This window comes from Lonchura striata, chromosome Z (genome assembly GCF_046129695.1).
Source record: "Lonchura striata isolate bLonStr1 chromosome Z, bLonStr1.mat, whole genome shotgun sequence".
NCBI lineage: Eukaryota > Metazoa > Chordata > Aves > Passeriformes > Estrildidae > Lonchura > Lonchura striata.
The window spans coordinates 61167893-61184742 of NC_134642.1; the positions used below are offsets into that span (position 1 = coordinate 61167893).

General features: G+C 38.8%; 1 protein-coding gene across 1 annotated transcript in view; it reads right to left on the bottom strand.

Annotated features, from left to right (window-relative positions):
• MUSK (muscle associated receptor tyrosine kinase) overlaps window positions 1-16850 on the bottom strand; it is a 54024-nt gene that overhangs the window by 35581 nt on the left and 1593 nt on the right. The window contains exons 2-5 of the mRNA XM_021525011.2: window positions 14246-14372; window positions 10900-11051; window positions 9385-9512; window positions 8753-8894 (exon numbers count right to left, since the gene is read on the bottom strand). Coding sequence (XP_021380686.2) covers window positions 8753-8894; window positions 9385-9512; window positions 10900-11051; window positions 14246-14372 — 549 coding nt within the window. The remainder of the gene's footprint in view (window positions 1-8752; window positions 8895-9384; window positions 9513-10899; window positions 11052-14245; window positions 14373-16850) is intronic.

Below are 16850 nucleotides of genomic sequence, written 5' to 3' on the forward strand. Positions count from 1 at the left end.
TAAGGAGCAATTCCTTTGCTTGTTCTACTCATGATCACAACCCATGACTACTGCCAAGGTTACCAGTCTGTGTACATGCATTAAAATCACAGCTATGCACAAGTCTCCCTCTCCCACTCTAAGAAATTGAGAAAACAGTTAAGGGGAATCACTGGAATAACCAAAAAAGAGATAATTAATTCATCATCATGACATCTAGTCTCCACCACTTGTATTTGCAATGCCATAAATTTAATTACATGTCGTGTGAAAAGTACTACCCTTCATCTGCTTTAAAGTGCTACTAGCAGTAGCTGCTAGGTTGTTCCTTGGTTTGGCGACAGCAGAGAGCCTGTTCCCTTCTCACCTTAACTTGATTTTTAGTGTTGACAACTCATCTAGCTCCTCCTACAACAGAGATGCATTTTTTTTCCAAATTCTCAACTCCCTGTTTGATGTGCCCTTTTGGTGAGGGTCTAAGAAGAGCTCCAGCCACTTCAGAATATTTGTCTCATTTGCTCTGGTCCCCTTTATCTGATAGCTATGGATATTCTCTCCTACACTCTCTTCATTGTACTGTGGGAAGCTCATGCTTGCTAGCTAGCCAATGGTTTAGGAGAGGGATTTTAACTGCCATATAATTTTTTCTCTTAAAACCACAATTCATGCAATGATGTGAGAAGGTCATAAACTTTTCAAGTGCCTTCCCAAGGCCTTTTTTTAGGGGAAAGAGATTTACATGAAAGGAAATAACAGGCTCAAATGCTTTTAAAGAAGAATTTTGTCTTGTCCGAAGCCTCACTGCAGCTCCTCATTGCAAGAGGCCCTTGCAATAATGGCTCAAAGGCAGCATGAACTTCATGCTATTGTCACAGCAGAATAAGCCTCAGGAGTAAATTTAATAGCTCACGCATACTTGTCATTTCCTGAAGGTCTGAGGCTGTTTTCCTCCTCCTACAGCTTGCCCTGTTACCCTGTAATTAGGGCCATGATTATTTCTACAGCATCTCAGAACCTTGGGATGACTCTGGTGAGTGCTACAGGTAGGAGGAGATTTAATGAGATATTCTGGGTTTTCAGTTACGCCCACACCACCCCACTGAGGTCAGTCAAATACTTTGGTGTAATTACAGGCAAACTTGTAATGCTTCCTCCCCATAAACCTTTTGCAATGTTTAAAATCAAACTGCTGCATTCACCCTTTACTGTCATAAAACATTACCTGCAGGTATGTATGCCAGCACCAACACAAACAGGAAAGGCATCCTTTCCTGGAGTTTCTGCTTCTGCTCAAGGCCAAGCCAAAGATTTTTCTTCAGTGTTGGTATTTGAATTTCCATGAGGAAGTTTCACCCAATACTTGATTAAGAACCTTGCCAGTTTCCTATTTGGCAATTCACCTGACCCAAAACACTCTGCCTCAAAAGATGATACAGATAAAAATTCAGCTTTCACACTGAAATCTAATCTGTAGGAAATGCAAGGTAACAGCGCTGATGGGCTGCTTCAGTGGTCTCTTGGTATGTCACTTTCCTACATCACCTATGCCAAGTGCAGGCAGGTCAATACAAAAATGTAAAAATCTTTCTGGATGGCATATCAGGAGTCAGTTTTCATTCAAAATTCAGACTACCTCTGGAATGTGGTCTATCCAAACTGATAGAATTTTCTGCACTAAATACATGCTTTTATTCCTGTTACTTTAATTTTGATGAGAATTGCTAGTCTGTTGATTTATCTGTGATGCAAAGCTGTCCCAAGACTGTATAAGACATCCAAAAAACAGCTGAAGGAAACTAGTACTTTACAGGGGACAGTCTGTCAACTAAGTGGCAATGGCATTGCTGTCTATTGTCAACTAGTCTGCCATCCCCTCAGTAGCACAAGAATTAGACTACATGATTAAAATAAAAATATGGACCAAATCTGGCAAGTCCTTTCTTCTGAAGGGATGGTTGTCCAAGGAAAATCTTCCTATTTTTAAGGTTAAGGCAGTTTTCAGAAGAGGTTTACAGGGGAACATTTTTGTGGCCTGTAGCAGGGTATTATTTTAGTAGCTAGTAATAAGCAATAAAATGTTGCCAGGAAAAGTCATCTATCTACTAGGGCTGAAAAGAAAACCAAACAACATTTAAGTCAGGGGAGTATAAGGAGCCTTGCTTCTTGATTGTTCTATGTGCTGCCACATAGTAGCACAGGATGAAGTGGAGCAGCAGCACTTAATGGCCTAATTAAAGAAAGGCAGAAGTCCTTAACCCATGCCTCTTCAGACAGCTGGAAAATGCAGAGATTTGAACCAAAAATGTTAATATACGCAGGTAGATTTTTTGTTAAATACGCTGCATCTTCTAATGTTTGCCCTGGCTATTTTGCTTGGTTGTTTCCTTACAGAGGAATGATTGATAATTTCTAGACTTGTGTCTGTAGAGTGATGACTTCAAAACTAAAGGTTATCACACAGTATATTCCTGAATTCCACAAATCTCAGGGGGCACAGGCTGGTGGAGATCAAGCTCAGTTTCATATAATTCACAAGATGGAGTTGCATCTAACTCAGTACACAAACAACAGCACCATCCACATACTCTTTAGCAGACCCTGTATTTATTGCCTTTTTCTACACTTTTCAAAATTAAAAATGCATCTCTAAGCAAATTGGAACTTCAGAGGTTTCACTAGCTGAAACAACACCTAGAAAGACAGGAAGTTTGTTATTTACCCTCAGGGGAAGAAAAAACTTTTGCACACTACATTCCAGTAGACCATTCACACTGTCTTCCTACATCAGAAAACTGCCATTCACATCCTGCTGTTGGATTCAAAGGATAACACTCGGAAAAATATTTTATCTTCTGTTGTGTTAGTAGTGCCTAATCCACCATAACCCTTTGTACATTTCAGTGACAATAACTCCAGAAAATTCTCTTTCAATTTACTTTAATTTCCAGAAAATACTCTTTCAACTGAAATGCGATTCATGGCATTTTTGCATTTAAGCAGGTGAAAGCAGGTGTTGCTTCTAAGCTGTCAGAAATTCTTAGACAATTTTTCAATTTCTCTTGTGATTTTTTGTTGTTGTTGTTTTGAAGAATGAAGAAGAACGAGAGCCCTTCTTCATGTGAATTCTACCAATTCACAAAGTGGCACTTTCCTTCCCCCAAGGACAAAAGAAACATTCTCCAAAACAAAGAAAAAAACTGAGCCCAGAAGGGGCAATGTTAGGTGTAAATCATAACAAAATTTACTGGGTTTTGGCTGTTCTGCAATATACGCTTCTTATTTGATGCAGGAATTACATATAATCTGAACACTGACTATAAGGACAATATCTTAAAAAGATAGTAAGAGATTAAAGCAAAACCATCCAATGGAATTTATTTTGCATTTTAAGAAAAAATTAATGAGGCAGCTTCACTCTGTGTCTGAGTGATAAGCATGCTCATAACAGGAATATTCCCATGCCTCTTACCACACAAGAGCTCATGGCTTTAAATATATTCTTTTAATATCACACAATTCATACATAATGGATATGGGGAATATCATTCTTAACTTATGTCAGATCTTGGAGACTGTACAGTTTTAGGCAGCAGGCCCAGAAGCTGAACCTGAAAAGCTCTAGCATGGCTTTTGTGGAACTGGTGCTATTAATGGACTGATTCAATGTCACTGCAAATACCAACAAAAATGAAAATTCCTCCACATCTGTGGCCTATGTACATAAATAGCTGTCTAATGCATAAAGGAAAAAAACCAAAGGTCTTACAGACCCTACAGATTTCAAATGCTCAGAGAAGGCCCAAAAATGCCTTCTTGGCACAGCTTAAATCTTTATACCCTGCCCTAAGTTTTCACTTTCATCAATGGTTATTTCTACATTTAATGACAAATCTCAACACTACTGATGACAACTGCTTCTCTATTTCCAAAAGAGTGATTTCAGATTTCAGACAAAACTGGAGCATCTTAGCCATCTCAGTCAACATCTGTCAATAAACTTCAGCCTTCGGATATCTGTGTGAACTACAGATTATGTAAGCAAACGAATGCCTCTATTCAACCATAGACCTGAATCTTGGATTAATTCTGGAACCTTTCAGCCAGAGATTCACTTTGAGAATCAACACAGCAAACAACAAAACTCTATGGAAATCCTTTGGCAATGTACTGCTTCACTGAGTATATAAATACTCTTCTAGGTTTTGCAGAAGTGTACACTACCAAAGTGGATAATGCAGTGATTAAAAAGATAGTTAGCAAAATGCTTAAGATGATAGAAAATGAATACAAAACTGCAGGTCAGAAATATTGCCTCCAAGAAATTAAAAACTCATTTCTTGGCAAACAATCAGGATTATAATATTATTTCTTTATCTCAATGCACACATTACCTTCTGTATCTCAATGTACCTTCTACCTTCTGGATGTACAGTAGGAAGAGGAAGTCATCTTCACATGCTAATTTTAGCAGACCAAACAAACTCATCATTTCTTATTTGTTTGACTTTGCAGAAAGCCAAAACAATTATTTCTGCCTATTGAAATTCTGCTTCATTCCACTACTTTCACTAGTGGAATTTTTTTCTTAATATGAGTGGACTGTAACTAGAAGAACCAAGTGAGGAAAAGACAACCATGCAACTTCTGCACAGCTGCAGCTTCTGCACAGCTGTGAACCAGCTCACTAGTGAAGAACTAATTTATAATGACCCCAGCAGATGTCAGAAAGAGCCAACCCTACTCCTCTGAGACATTCCTCAGAACTGAACCAAAGACATGTATCATTTTACTGCTACAGGACACATCAAGATAATAAAAATTGTGTGGAACTCTTCCTCAGGAGTGATGCCTATCTTGTGTAGTCACTCATTTGACTCACTTGGCCAATGCTTGCCTCTTTCGTCCTTTCTCCATACCTTATCTCCAGAGCATGTTCCCTGATGTCAAATCAAGGGGATGCTCTATGGCCTGTTTTTTTTCCTAATAGTCCCCAGGCACCCTAGGCACACTTGAAGTGAGGGCAGTGCTGTCCATAGACTCAACACAGTTCCCAGTCAGGAACCAAGCTTTTCTCACAAACCAATTATGTCCATTATGATTATGTATCTACCACTTGTGGATTGTGCCTTTAAAGAAAAAAAATCTATTTCACCATCACTTGTCCAAATTCATCTGAGTTTGCCCCAGACTTGGATAAAAGATGTAAAAAAGCAGGCTTTTTAATCCTTTTAATTAAAATCCTGACCCAGGATTAACTTCTTATAATTCATGTCCTAAGCCCTGGTTCCTGAAACCTCCCCTGGGAAAGCAAATAGGCTGTTCTAACTTAGGACTGGTCTGTGCAGAGTGAAGAACCTACAGAATTCTTATCTCCTTCATGACATTCACTAGTGAAAACTGAAAAATTGGTTCCCCAAAGAGAGGCCTTCAGTGGTTTCTTTTTCCTGACAAGAACTTCATCTGAATTTTCATCTAAAGCCTGTTGCCCAAATCATTTCAACTTTGCTTTAAAAAAAATAAAATCTTAAAATACTAAAGTTGTGCTTTAAAAGTAATAAATAGAGACAGTAATGTTGAGGAAAGCTGACTAGGAATAGAAGAAAAAATATTTGGAAAATCAAAATAGCAGCATTTTTCAAACAATTCTACCGTGAACCACTGAAACCAGACAAGTAGTACTGTAGTGTAAACACTTGGGACAAGTCTGTTGTCAGTTTGAACAAATGGATCCTGCACAGTTCACCCTATGTACTTGTGACTTGCTGCAATTTCTGAGCAAGTAATTTAAGCATGCACCTGACCAAAAGCACATTTAGGAGCCGGATTGCCTGCAGAGGGAGAGAGTCAATCTTTCAAGAGTACTTTTGTACTTTCAACAATGTCTTAAGCTAATTGCAAGACGTGGAAGCCTAGAAGACAAGGGGCTAATGTGTATGTCTCAAACATTGATAGCTACATAACTGTGGAGCCAACCAAGGGTTGCTGGTAGCGACAGCCAATTACCAGTCATGACTGAAGAAAGGGGAAGGGGCCCTATGGAAGTAGGACAGTGCCTTTCTGGCACAAGTGTCCTTGTTCTGGCTCCCAGAGCTAACCACAAGAGAGTATAGCTGAGGCATGGGAATGAGGCCGATGAGCAGGCGTGGAATGTAAGGGGGGATCAAGAGCACCCAAGATCCCTGAAACCCCCCAACCCACGTAGGTCTACAAGAATGGACTGCACATGATAACTCATTTGCATTGTGAGTGAGAAATTTAGCTCCAGTGAACGGAAACTTCACTATAAAAAGGACTACAAAGCCTGGACACACAAGTGTTCCAGGGGCCTGCATACCCCATCATCTGGATTGATGCTGGAACCAGGACTGGTAATATCACACTCTTCCTTTCTTCTTTTCATTCTCCCTCCTCCTCTTTAATCCATATCTCTCTCTTTCAGTCCCTCTTCTTTCATCCTAGCCTGTTATCCAAAACCCACTGCCCCATGCTTATATAGGAGGTCAGGGATTACCATACACAATTCCATGCCAAATGTGTAATTTATTAATAAAACTTTGTAAGCTTTTGCAGGCACTCTTTTGTAATTCCTTTCAACCACAAGGACATATTATCCTTCAGTGTTCCCTTCCATGTAAGGGTGGGATGCCACACAGGACTAATGCTGGACCCGTTAAAATAGAAGCACACAATAAATCAGGATCCATGTGATCTAGCTCTAGCTAGGCATAAATATTTATACTTTTCCTTGAATGGACACTTGCCTTGAATTAAATATTCCTAGTTAACCAGCCATGCTTATTCATTTTATTTTAATATTAAACCACACTATGCAGGCTGGGGACTCCAGTAAATACTAGAACCAAGATTTAAAAAAAAAAATTATAATGTTATTACAGGGAAGCAATAAACAACAATTTCCATAAATATTATGAACACTATGAATGCTCAGAGAATGTTGGAGTGTGATTTTCCCACTTTGAATAATTTTAATGTCTTATTTACTTGAAATTATTTATAAACGCTGATACTAATGGGGTAGGAGAAGCAGGACTGGAGGGATACTAAAAATTATAAAAGAGGTGTATGAGGGTGATGTGTGCACGTACCAACTTGCAGGAAAGTGCACAGGTATGTGCACATTTAGTTATGCTAAATATCCATGAAAATTGATCTAAAATACTATGAGGAAAAGGGATTTGCAGCAAGCTGCTGTGTCAGGATTACGAATGTTGTTGTCAGTTTGAGCAAATGGATCCTGCACAGTTCGCTCTATGTACTAAGTCAGGATTAATACCTCTGGATTGTGGAAGCCAAAAATATAACCTAAACATGTGTCTGTCTAGTTTGGGTGATCACCTGAAATTAGGTATATTATACAGGCTTCCTACCAAAGAAACCAAGGTAAGCCTAGAGGAGAGCATTTATTTGTTCATTCAACACATGAAGGGAACATGAGGGGACCATTTGTGTGGAAGCATTGACCTGCCACTGATCAATTAAGAACTAATCTTATTCCTTCTAAAAAGAGCGCACATACACACACCCAAAGTAGGGTATTTGTGATTTATTTTGCCAGTCCTTGAATTAACAGGCCACTGCATAAATCTGGAGATGGAGAAAAACAAGCCATCAACCTTAGCAGCCTGGATTTTTGGTGCAATTCTTGTTTGTTTTAGATTTCCTGACTGGCTCTGGCAGATCTGGAGCAAAGAATTGCATTAACAGAGGCCCTTCAGCATTTGTGTTCATAGCACCAAGTATCTGCCATTCAAAGTTTAACTCTTGACAAGCCTTTGCCCATTGACTCAATGATATAGGCCAAACTAAAACCCAGGACTCAGGCTATTCACATCAAGATCCAACAGTTTTCAGTTTGCTTCATCGCTTTTAGCCTGGGAGAAGTACAGCTCTGAACCTAGGTCAAGAGTAGTTGCCTTCCTGTTTTAAAGCAATTTAAGGAATTTCTAGCATAAACTGTCTGTATGTATAAATATTAAAAAGGGACAAAAAAACCCTGAAAAATTCATGCATATTTTAGGAAAATAGCAGACCTACAGTAATATGTAGTTGGATCTAATATATCTGATACTGGTCCCAGAAGGAAGTCTATGTTCCTCCTAGAAATGGGAATGCACGCTAAGTAACTTCTGATAGCTCCAGGCCAAATGTAACTTGCAATAGTATTTTGAAGCTTACGAAGCAAACAAAGACTCTTTTCTACTTTCTGCATTGCAGTCATCCTGAATCAGAAATAAAAATTTGTTAATCTACTAAATCAGACATTCTCCCACTCAGTCCACAAGCCCTTGACCAAACCAAAGTCTTTTATAGGATTCAGGAAGAGAAAATGCCTTGTTGCCAACATTTTGGTACCCCTGTCTACTATTCTCAGCACTCTGAAACTGGTGGTGGTTCACACCACAAAGCAAATTCCTTCTGTACTAAGAATTGGACACAGAGTACATAAGGACTAGAAACTGAAAAATCAATCTGGTGTTCATTTAGTGGGCAGAAAATGTTCAAGTCCACAAAGGTAAAAGTTCTTTTCTCCTTCTCCTTCTCCTTCTCCTTCTCCTTCTCCTTCTCCTTCTCCTTCTCCTTCTCCTTCTCCTTCTCCTTCTCCTTCTCCTTCTCCTTCTCATTTTCCCTTTTTTTATTACCCTCCAGGGTGGTTTTGACAACATCAAGACAATACTACAGGTTAATTCAGGCTAACTGGGTATGCACAAGGGGCTGGCACATGGAGCTTGAGACTGGTTCAAAAGTCACTCACCTTCCACTACCACAGTTGCAGGTTTTGAATAGGCTGTGCCCAAACTGTTCTTGGCTACACAACGATACTGTCCTGCATCTTCTCTCTGAACATTGTGTATCCTTAAATTTCCAGAATCGAGGATGGCAATGCGAGCAGTCTCCTGCCAGAGGAAGGAGCCATTGAGGTGAGGACTCTACATGCAGGCTGCATACAAACAGCATAAAAAAATCTCTTTACAAAGTTTGGGCTTACATGCATAAACACTATACATGTCCTACAACTCAAGGATTTTGGGCCAGTTCATCCTGCTCAGCATTGTCATGACACATTCACTCAATGCTACTTTTGCAGATCAATGAATCATAACTTCAAAAGAACTCTTATTTATGAGAACACTCATAAGTGCTTTCCTCAATATTTAGCCATACTTAGTAGTAACAAGAATATAACACATAAAATATAGATACACAGAGAACATTTGGTTTGTATGTAGAATTATTGCAAATGAAGATATTTATTAGATGAGCCCTGGATTTTCCAAATGCTTCCTTTCTAGCTACTAGAATTTACAAATACTATAACTAATGCTAATATTTAACACAGTAGCTTTAGCAAATAATCAACATTATTGAAAACCATTCTCTACTCACCTTTACAACTGTTTCTCCTTTGACCCATGAAACAGAAGGTTTTGGATTTCCCATTGTAGTGCATGGAAGAACAGCCTTTAATCCTTCTATTATTTCCACATTTACAGGTGGACGGGTTATTTTGGGTCCTAAAATTTTAAAAGCCAAAAATTAAAGTTGAAATGAAGCTACAAGATAATAGAGTAAGACAAATTCAGAAATGACATCAAAAAATTTATGGCTTTTTTCTGTGTGTTACTGAAAAAGAAAACAGTCTTTCTTGGTTGGAAGTTATTTGGTAAGAAAGAACTTTCTTCTGCACAGCATTCAGTTTAAAAAGCAGCAAAAGCAGCTAACTTGCATGCGTTGTTTGTTTTCCTGAGTGGAGTTTGACAGTCATTTGAATTAGGGCCTGGGCTTAAATCCAAATTCAGATGAGAGTATTTCCAGTATTGAAGAATGTTAGCATTGCAGGTTCTGACATTTTTCACTGTGTAAACACTGTCTTGTCTCAAAGCTCAGATCTGGATTGAATTGATTTTGAAAGAGTTTTAACCCAGGCTTGCCTCCAGCTCAACAAGCAGGGCATGTAAACACAATTAATATCCTTAACTGAAGGATTTATAATTATGCTGAAGGAGAAAAGGACAACTGAGCCTTAAAGAAAAAGCCATCAAACTCTCTTAAAGTTAATGAGGGATAAATTTAAATTCATTTTACTGAAAGAACATGGCCTGCCTTAGTCTGAGCTGAGACTATAAATTATTATTATCTCAGTATTTGGGAGATCTTGACATTTTGAGGCCTTTACATGATAATCAACCAGCAGAAAAACAAGTTTCAGAGACCATCATCTCCTGGCCACCACCTGCATGTGACTGGGATGATGCAAAGTTCCAGCATTACCAGACCTTGAGAGTCATCCTATTGGCAGACAAATCCTTTTCTACAAACAGATGCTTTAGCCAGATGATACTTTGCTACCTTTTAAAGTGTTTGTGTAAATAACTTTAGCCATGTGAGTCCAGCTTTACTGAGTTTGGCACATATGGATCTCTCAGCAAGAGCAGTCTTTCGCCTTTCACATGGGATGATGAGATTTACAACATAGTGTTCCAGACCATTCAACGCTGCTATTGAGAGCATCTGAACATAGTTTGGTTGATTTTGCCATCCTCAGGAAGAAATGTGATTAGTGAAATTTTACAATTAAAATTCACCAGGGACCTATGCAGTTTTGCTGCAGAAGTCTAATCCATCAAACTGCTCTTTTACAGAGTTTTGCACAAGGGGCATTCTTCAAAGCATCAGTTTTTGTCTTCTGGTCTTAGAACAAGTGTGTATTATTCAAAGTAAATAATCTCAACTGCATTATGTTCCCATATGGGATGTCTCTGACTAAAAGAAATGAACCCAGCTTCCAAGGAACATGGGTCTGCCCTGAACTTGGATCCCCAGGAGCCATAGATTGGAGTTTTCTCAGGCTTTCAATTAAACACTCACATGGTGTCAGGATGAAATTGCATTCCCACTTACGCATTTTCACCTGGAGAGCCCCACAGCTCTGCGCAGCTGCTCCAACTCCATTATCTGCTGTGCAGCAGTACACTCCATCATCAGTGTCCTCCACACTCAGAATGGTCAGGAGCTGCCCGTTCCTCTGGATGCTGTACCGGGTGTCAAACAGCCTGCAGGGCACAGCACAGATTGTCAGGGACAACCAGGGACAGAGAAAGGGAATTGCATTCAAATATGAAGACTGCTATGTCACTACAAATGGCAATAAGCTCTACCTCTAATTCTCAACCCACAAAAGAAGGGAATGTGCTGAAAATGCTGAGTTCAGACTTAAGATTCAGTTTCTCACTAGACCATGCAGTTCCTGACTGTCACTAGTGTAGTGGCAATTCTTCCTCCACACAGACATTGGTAAAATCAGTAGGCATCATGTTTGTGATTTTGACTGGCCAAGGATAGGCATAAGCACAAATAATCTGTTCTGGCTCGGTCCTGTTTTAGGTATCATTGTTCAGTGTAAGAGAAAGATGCTTACATAGGAACAAAAGCTGAAATTGTTTAAAAATTGTTTTTTCTTCCTCAGGAAACAAAACAAAACAAAGCAAAAAAAGTTTGGGTTTTTTTTTATTAAACAGATAAAGCTATGGAAATATTTTTAAAGTTGTGCGAAATAATACAAACCACAAACCATGAACTTTTGTGTCTACATCCTGGAGTAGTTTTGTCTACTTGTTGTGAAAAAAAACCACCAAACCAACAAACAAGCAAAGAAATGTACTGAAGCCATCTGAAAGTTAGAGGATTCAAAGATAGCTATAGTTTAATGACAGCAGGCTTTAACCTGGATATTTCAGAGAACTGAAGGAAGCCCTGAAGCTGGAGCAACAAAAATACAGGATATTGTAATGAAGTCTGTGGAGTAAAAACCAATTTCATATGTAGCATGACAAGAGTAGTGTGGTATGTGAGAAGGGGGGAAGTATATATTCAAGTGTGAGAGCCAGGGAAATCAGAAAGAAAGACGATGAGACATCAGAGAGCTGATGTATTGATTTTCACTGCAAAGCTATGAAAAATATAAACAAATAGTATAAATAGACACTACTAATAGTAAATTTCTTTGTGTTTTATGTTCACAACTTTATTGATGCTTTTGGAAGCACCTTCATTTGAGTCTAATGAACAGTGGAAAAAGGGTTCTGACCTGAGGATTTTGTCCCAAGCAATCACAAATACCTGACCACTACATATGTCAAGTTTGTCTTTTACTGTTAAAACTTTTACAGTAGTCATTGACTAATCTGAATGTATCATTATGATGTTTTAGGCATGTATTTCATTTCAACAGCACTGCATCTCTCAATATTACATCTCCCTCCTCTTTTCCAAAGTGGGAAGAAGGAGTGCCATGAAGTCATCCTTAGTGTAAAACACATGCTGACTCCGTCTCCTGCTTGTCCTAAGGAAGGCTCATTGTAGGCAGCCCTGTTCTGGAAGATGGGACAGGTAATCATTTCACTCAGCACTGGGCACCTGCTGATTTACTTTCATAAGTTTTGATGTTAAAAGGAAAGGCACACCCAGAAGACTAGTGCTGACTCTATTCTCTGTCCTGGCTCTATTCCCATTGAAGTTGAAAATTTACATATTGTTTTGTTTTGAAGGTTAATTTTGCTGTCTGTCCAGGATGATGGGACCTTGGCAAGAGAAGAAAATTTTGGAAATGAAATAACCGATATTAATTGCTTTCAATATATAGGCCCTTTGAAGTTTGTTACACACACAGAGAGAGGCACAGAAATACATTTATATGGTGGTTTTTTTCTGAAAAAAAGTCTTCTGATCTGATTCTTTTCCATTGTGCAAACTTTCATCTGAGTTTTTAGAAAGTAACAAGTATCTTATCAAATAATCTTATATTTTCCTCTGTCTTTGGTCTGAGCTTTTGTATCCAGCAGTACTGAATATTAATACCTTGTGAAAGGAAACACTTGCTGTTATTAATGCTGCTTCAGAAGAAGCAGTAAAGGAGTGAAGCACCTGAGCTCTATGGCCTTACCAGAAGAGGCGTTTTTATCTTTATTTTCCATTTTGGTCAAAACACTGTGTCTCAGAGAGAAAGTAGAATGGCTTTAAGAATGATGTGTTGGGCTTCTGGAAGAGAGAGTTGAGATGATAAATTATCTGTATTTCAAATTATCTTAAAACATGTGGGGAATGATCATTTTATAGACATGAGGACAGAAAGATACAGTCCTTCATGGATGGTTTCCTCTCCCTGCTTTGTTTTTCAGTCATGATTGTCACCAATGGGGAAGGAATTATGAGAAAGGTGACCTGATTTAGAAATAACATCTATAGACCTCCATGCTGGAACAAAGCCAGGGTCAGAAGATTAGGGCCAAATTTTGCTAAGATTGCAGACAATTTAAAAAAATATTTCTGAAGGCCTATATTCATATTTGTAACTTTCTGCTTTGTCCTACTCTAAAGCAGTTTTTCAAGCAGTGAGATCTCCTTCTGCTGCTGACTTATTTGGAGCCTCCTATGCCAGTGGTTCAAAAGCTTTTTAGATGTTTCACCACAATAGTGAGGTGACCATCTGCCCAACATGCACATCTCCTTTGGAGGCCGGGTATTGACTATGTTACACAAAGTTGTGTTGTACTGCATTTTCCCCTCACAGAGGAAGTCACTTAAAGCCATTTAGAATGAGAAACTGATGTAAAGCCATGTGGCAGATGTAATGTGATTTCAGAGCTAGAAGATCTATTACAGTTTACTTTGTAGAAACCTGTCTACAGTAAAAGCGTAAAAATAATGATAGCAACTTCCATAACACATTTCCACACTTCCAGGAGTCTGCCTTCTTTGTTGACATCTTGATGCTTGGTGGTTAATGTCTGACAGTACATAACAATGAGGAGACAATTTCCAGATCCAGAACTAGAAACAAACAAGAATGGCACAGCTCAGCCCCTTCCATGCAAAGTTTCCAAGAACATTGAGACAGACAACAAGTCCTGCTAAACTCCTTTTAAATATTATACAGCATCCTCCTCCTTCATAAATGCATAAACTAAGGAAGAGAGTAGATTGAATTGTCTGAAGCTGGAGAGAAACATCCTTGCAGCAGAAACCAGATCTCTGCAAGCTCAAGTGTGTAAAAGTGCAAGAGCAACTCTCAAATGCTCTTACCACTCCCTTGGAAATACAGAATACTAGCTAATAACAGCCACTCATTTTCTCACCTGCCACAGACCCATTTTTGTATTTTCGGATATCTCCATGATATATGTATCATTAGAAGAAGCACTGCCTATTTTGGCAGAAGGTGCTGGTGAGGGTTGGTGCTGCTCCCTACCTGATGGGAATGCTGTTGCGTGTCCATGTAATCTCCGGCTCAGGATATGACTCCACTACACAGACAAACTTGGCAATGTCTTCCACCAGGGCATCCACTGTTTCCAGAGGAGTGCTGATCAAGGGCGCTGTGTGAAGAAGGGAAAATGAGAAGGCCTTCTGGTGCCTACTGGAGAGAGTTACACAGCCTGCCAAACACCTTTGGTGAAGGGAGCCATGTCCATGCAGGGTCACTCAATGGCATTTTCCTTTGAGGTCTCTCCATAAGATGCAAAACAGAGCAAACCAAGCTCCAACAAGGTCAGTGCATCCTGTGCTTCTGACCCATCTCTTTCTTGAGACTCATGCAAAGTGCAAGGACACAGGTGAGGCTGTCCCACTGCTACAAGGCTGGAAGTACAAGGGGCAGCACACAAATTGAAGCCAAGCTGACCTGCCCCTGGAGTGGGAAAAGTGCCTCCTTATGAGTGCATGAGGTGGAGTTTTTTTTGTCACTATTACAGGATTTATTCACTCTACTGTTTATCTTTAAAAAAAACAAACAAACAAACAAAAAATTAAAACTAACAACAACAAAAAACCTCTTATATACAAACACCAAACCCATTATATAGCACTGTATTTTTCTAAGCCAGGCTTACAAAGACCATTCAGGTCATTCAGATTTGTGTCATGTCTAGGACACATTCTCATTTTCTCACATTTTCTAACCAAGAAGTGTGAGGATTAGAAGTTTAATAGCTATGTCTAATGCTTATTATCATAGACCTGTAGTCATACATTACCTGAATGTATCTTTAGAAACATTTGCCATCGCTCTGGTGAAAGACTTGAAGCACAGCTGGAAGGGATCAAAGCATAAGCCTAGCCACTCACTTTCCCTGCTCATATTATTCATTGCAGCCACTGTCTCCAAAAACACTTGAATGTCTTGACCAATGGCTGCAAGAGACTCACATCCATTTTGGTTGGAGTGGATTTCACAGACAACTGTGCTGAGATAAATTAGTTTTTACTATAAATCCTGAAACACAGCCTTGAAAATATATCATAGATTCAGGAGTCTTCCTGTTCCTCACTGAGCATAGCAGTTACTGGTCCATTACTTTTTCACAGAGAATCCAAACTGCTGTGTATCTACCGGCCCTCCATAGTACAGTGAGATTCAAATTCAGGCAAATTTTACCCTTTCTTCTCTAAGGAATGACCAAAAGATAAGACATTGAGATTTAAGTGACTGAGAATAATAGAAAGTCAATACCTTAATCCTTTTTCAATTTACATGGAAGTCAAAATTAGAATGTCTTTGGAGTTCTGCTGGAATGAAGTTAGAGGAAGAAAAGATCAGCTTCCACTATCAGGTTTATGTAAAACTAAATGCTTTTGATGTTTCATTTGAATGAATCTGCCTCAATAATAGTTCTAGATTTTATGACTTTGGATCATATCATTGATTAACAATAATGACTATATGTATGTAAATCTCAAAACTATATCTAAGACAGCTCTAAAGGTCACGTGGATGAAACTTCAATTAGAACAAGTCTGTGCCAAGTTCATTGTTTAAGATCACTGCTTCAAATTGTATCATGCATCACTTTATTAGGTAATTTTGGGTCACATTAAAAGAAATATTCATCTGTATTGTTCCCCAGATGAATCCCATGCCAATGAAACCAAATGGAAAACTTCTGTAAAGTCCTCATTTTGCTACTACTGAAGGTTGTCTTAGGGAAATAACCCCTACCAATGGTTATCTTGTCTACTTTAAATGAGACAAAGTTTATTAGTGTTTAATGGCATTAACCCCGGAATTTTGCAATCTAATTTTATATAGTATGTTTCCGTTGCTGTTGTCCACATTTCTTGATCTCTGGAAGGATGCTTTTCTAAACCTGAAAAATGTAAATTTTTACAGTAACAATAATTCAAAACAACCATTTTTATAACGGTTGTAACAATAAACACAGCCACTCCCACAAGTAAAAAAAACTACATTTGTACCAAGAGCAGCTATGCATACTGACAATATTTGTTCTTTGGACAAACAAGACCTGTCAGGTTTGTGTATTAAATAAATTCTCTAGAAACAGTTACATACTTCTAAGTGTGTATTTTATTCAATAGATGACAGAATATTGCATAGACACCATCTGACCTGGTACCTTTTGAAAGCCAGCACACACCTTTTTGGGCAGAATCAAGCTGCATGCTTGCAAGGAAATAGTGTCCAAACTGACAGCACCACAGTAACAGGAAAATAAATAATTTTAAAGTTGCCTTCCCAAATTCTACATCCTCAAAGAGCAACCATGACAGCAATAGGGATGTATAATTTTCTCTTATGCTCTTTTCACCTTTGTGATATTTAACCCAAGTGAGGGCAGTGAGCAGTGGGACTTGCTGTCATTTTGTGAGGCAGCAACAGAGTTCCAAAATGGCTGAGTTGGTACTTACTTCTAAAAGCCATTCAAACAGCTTGGGTGCTGGTGTCAGTCCATGTTTTCTCCAGAAAGCACTCTAAACTCATGATGTGTGCATCACCATATTTTAACACAGGAAAATAAGAGCTGAACAGTGTACAGACATATCTACCATCACACAGA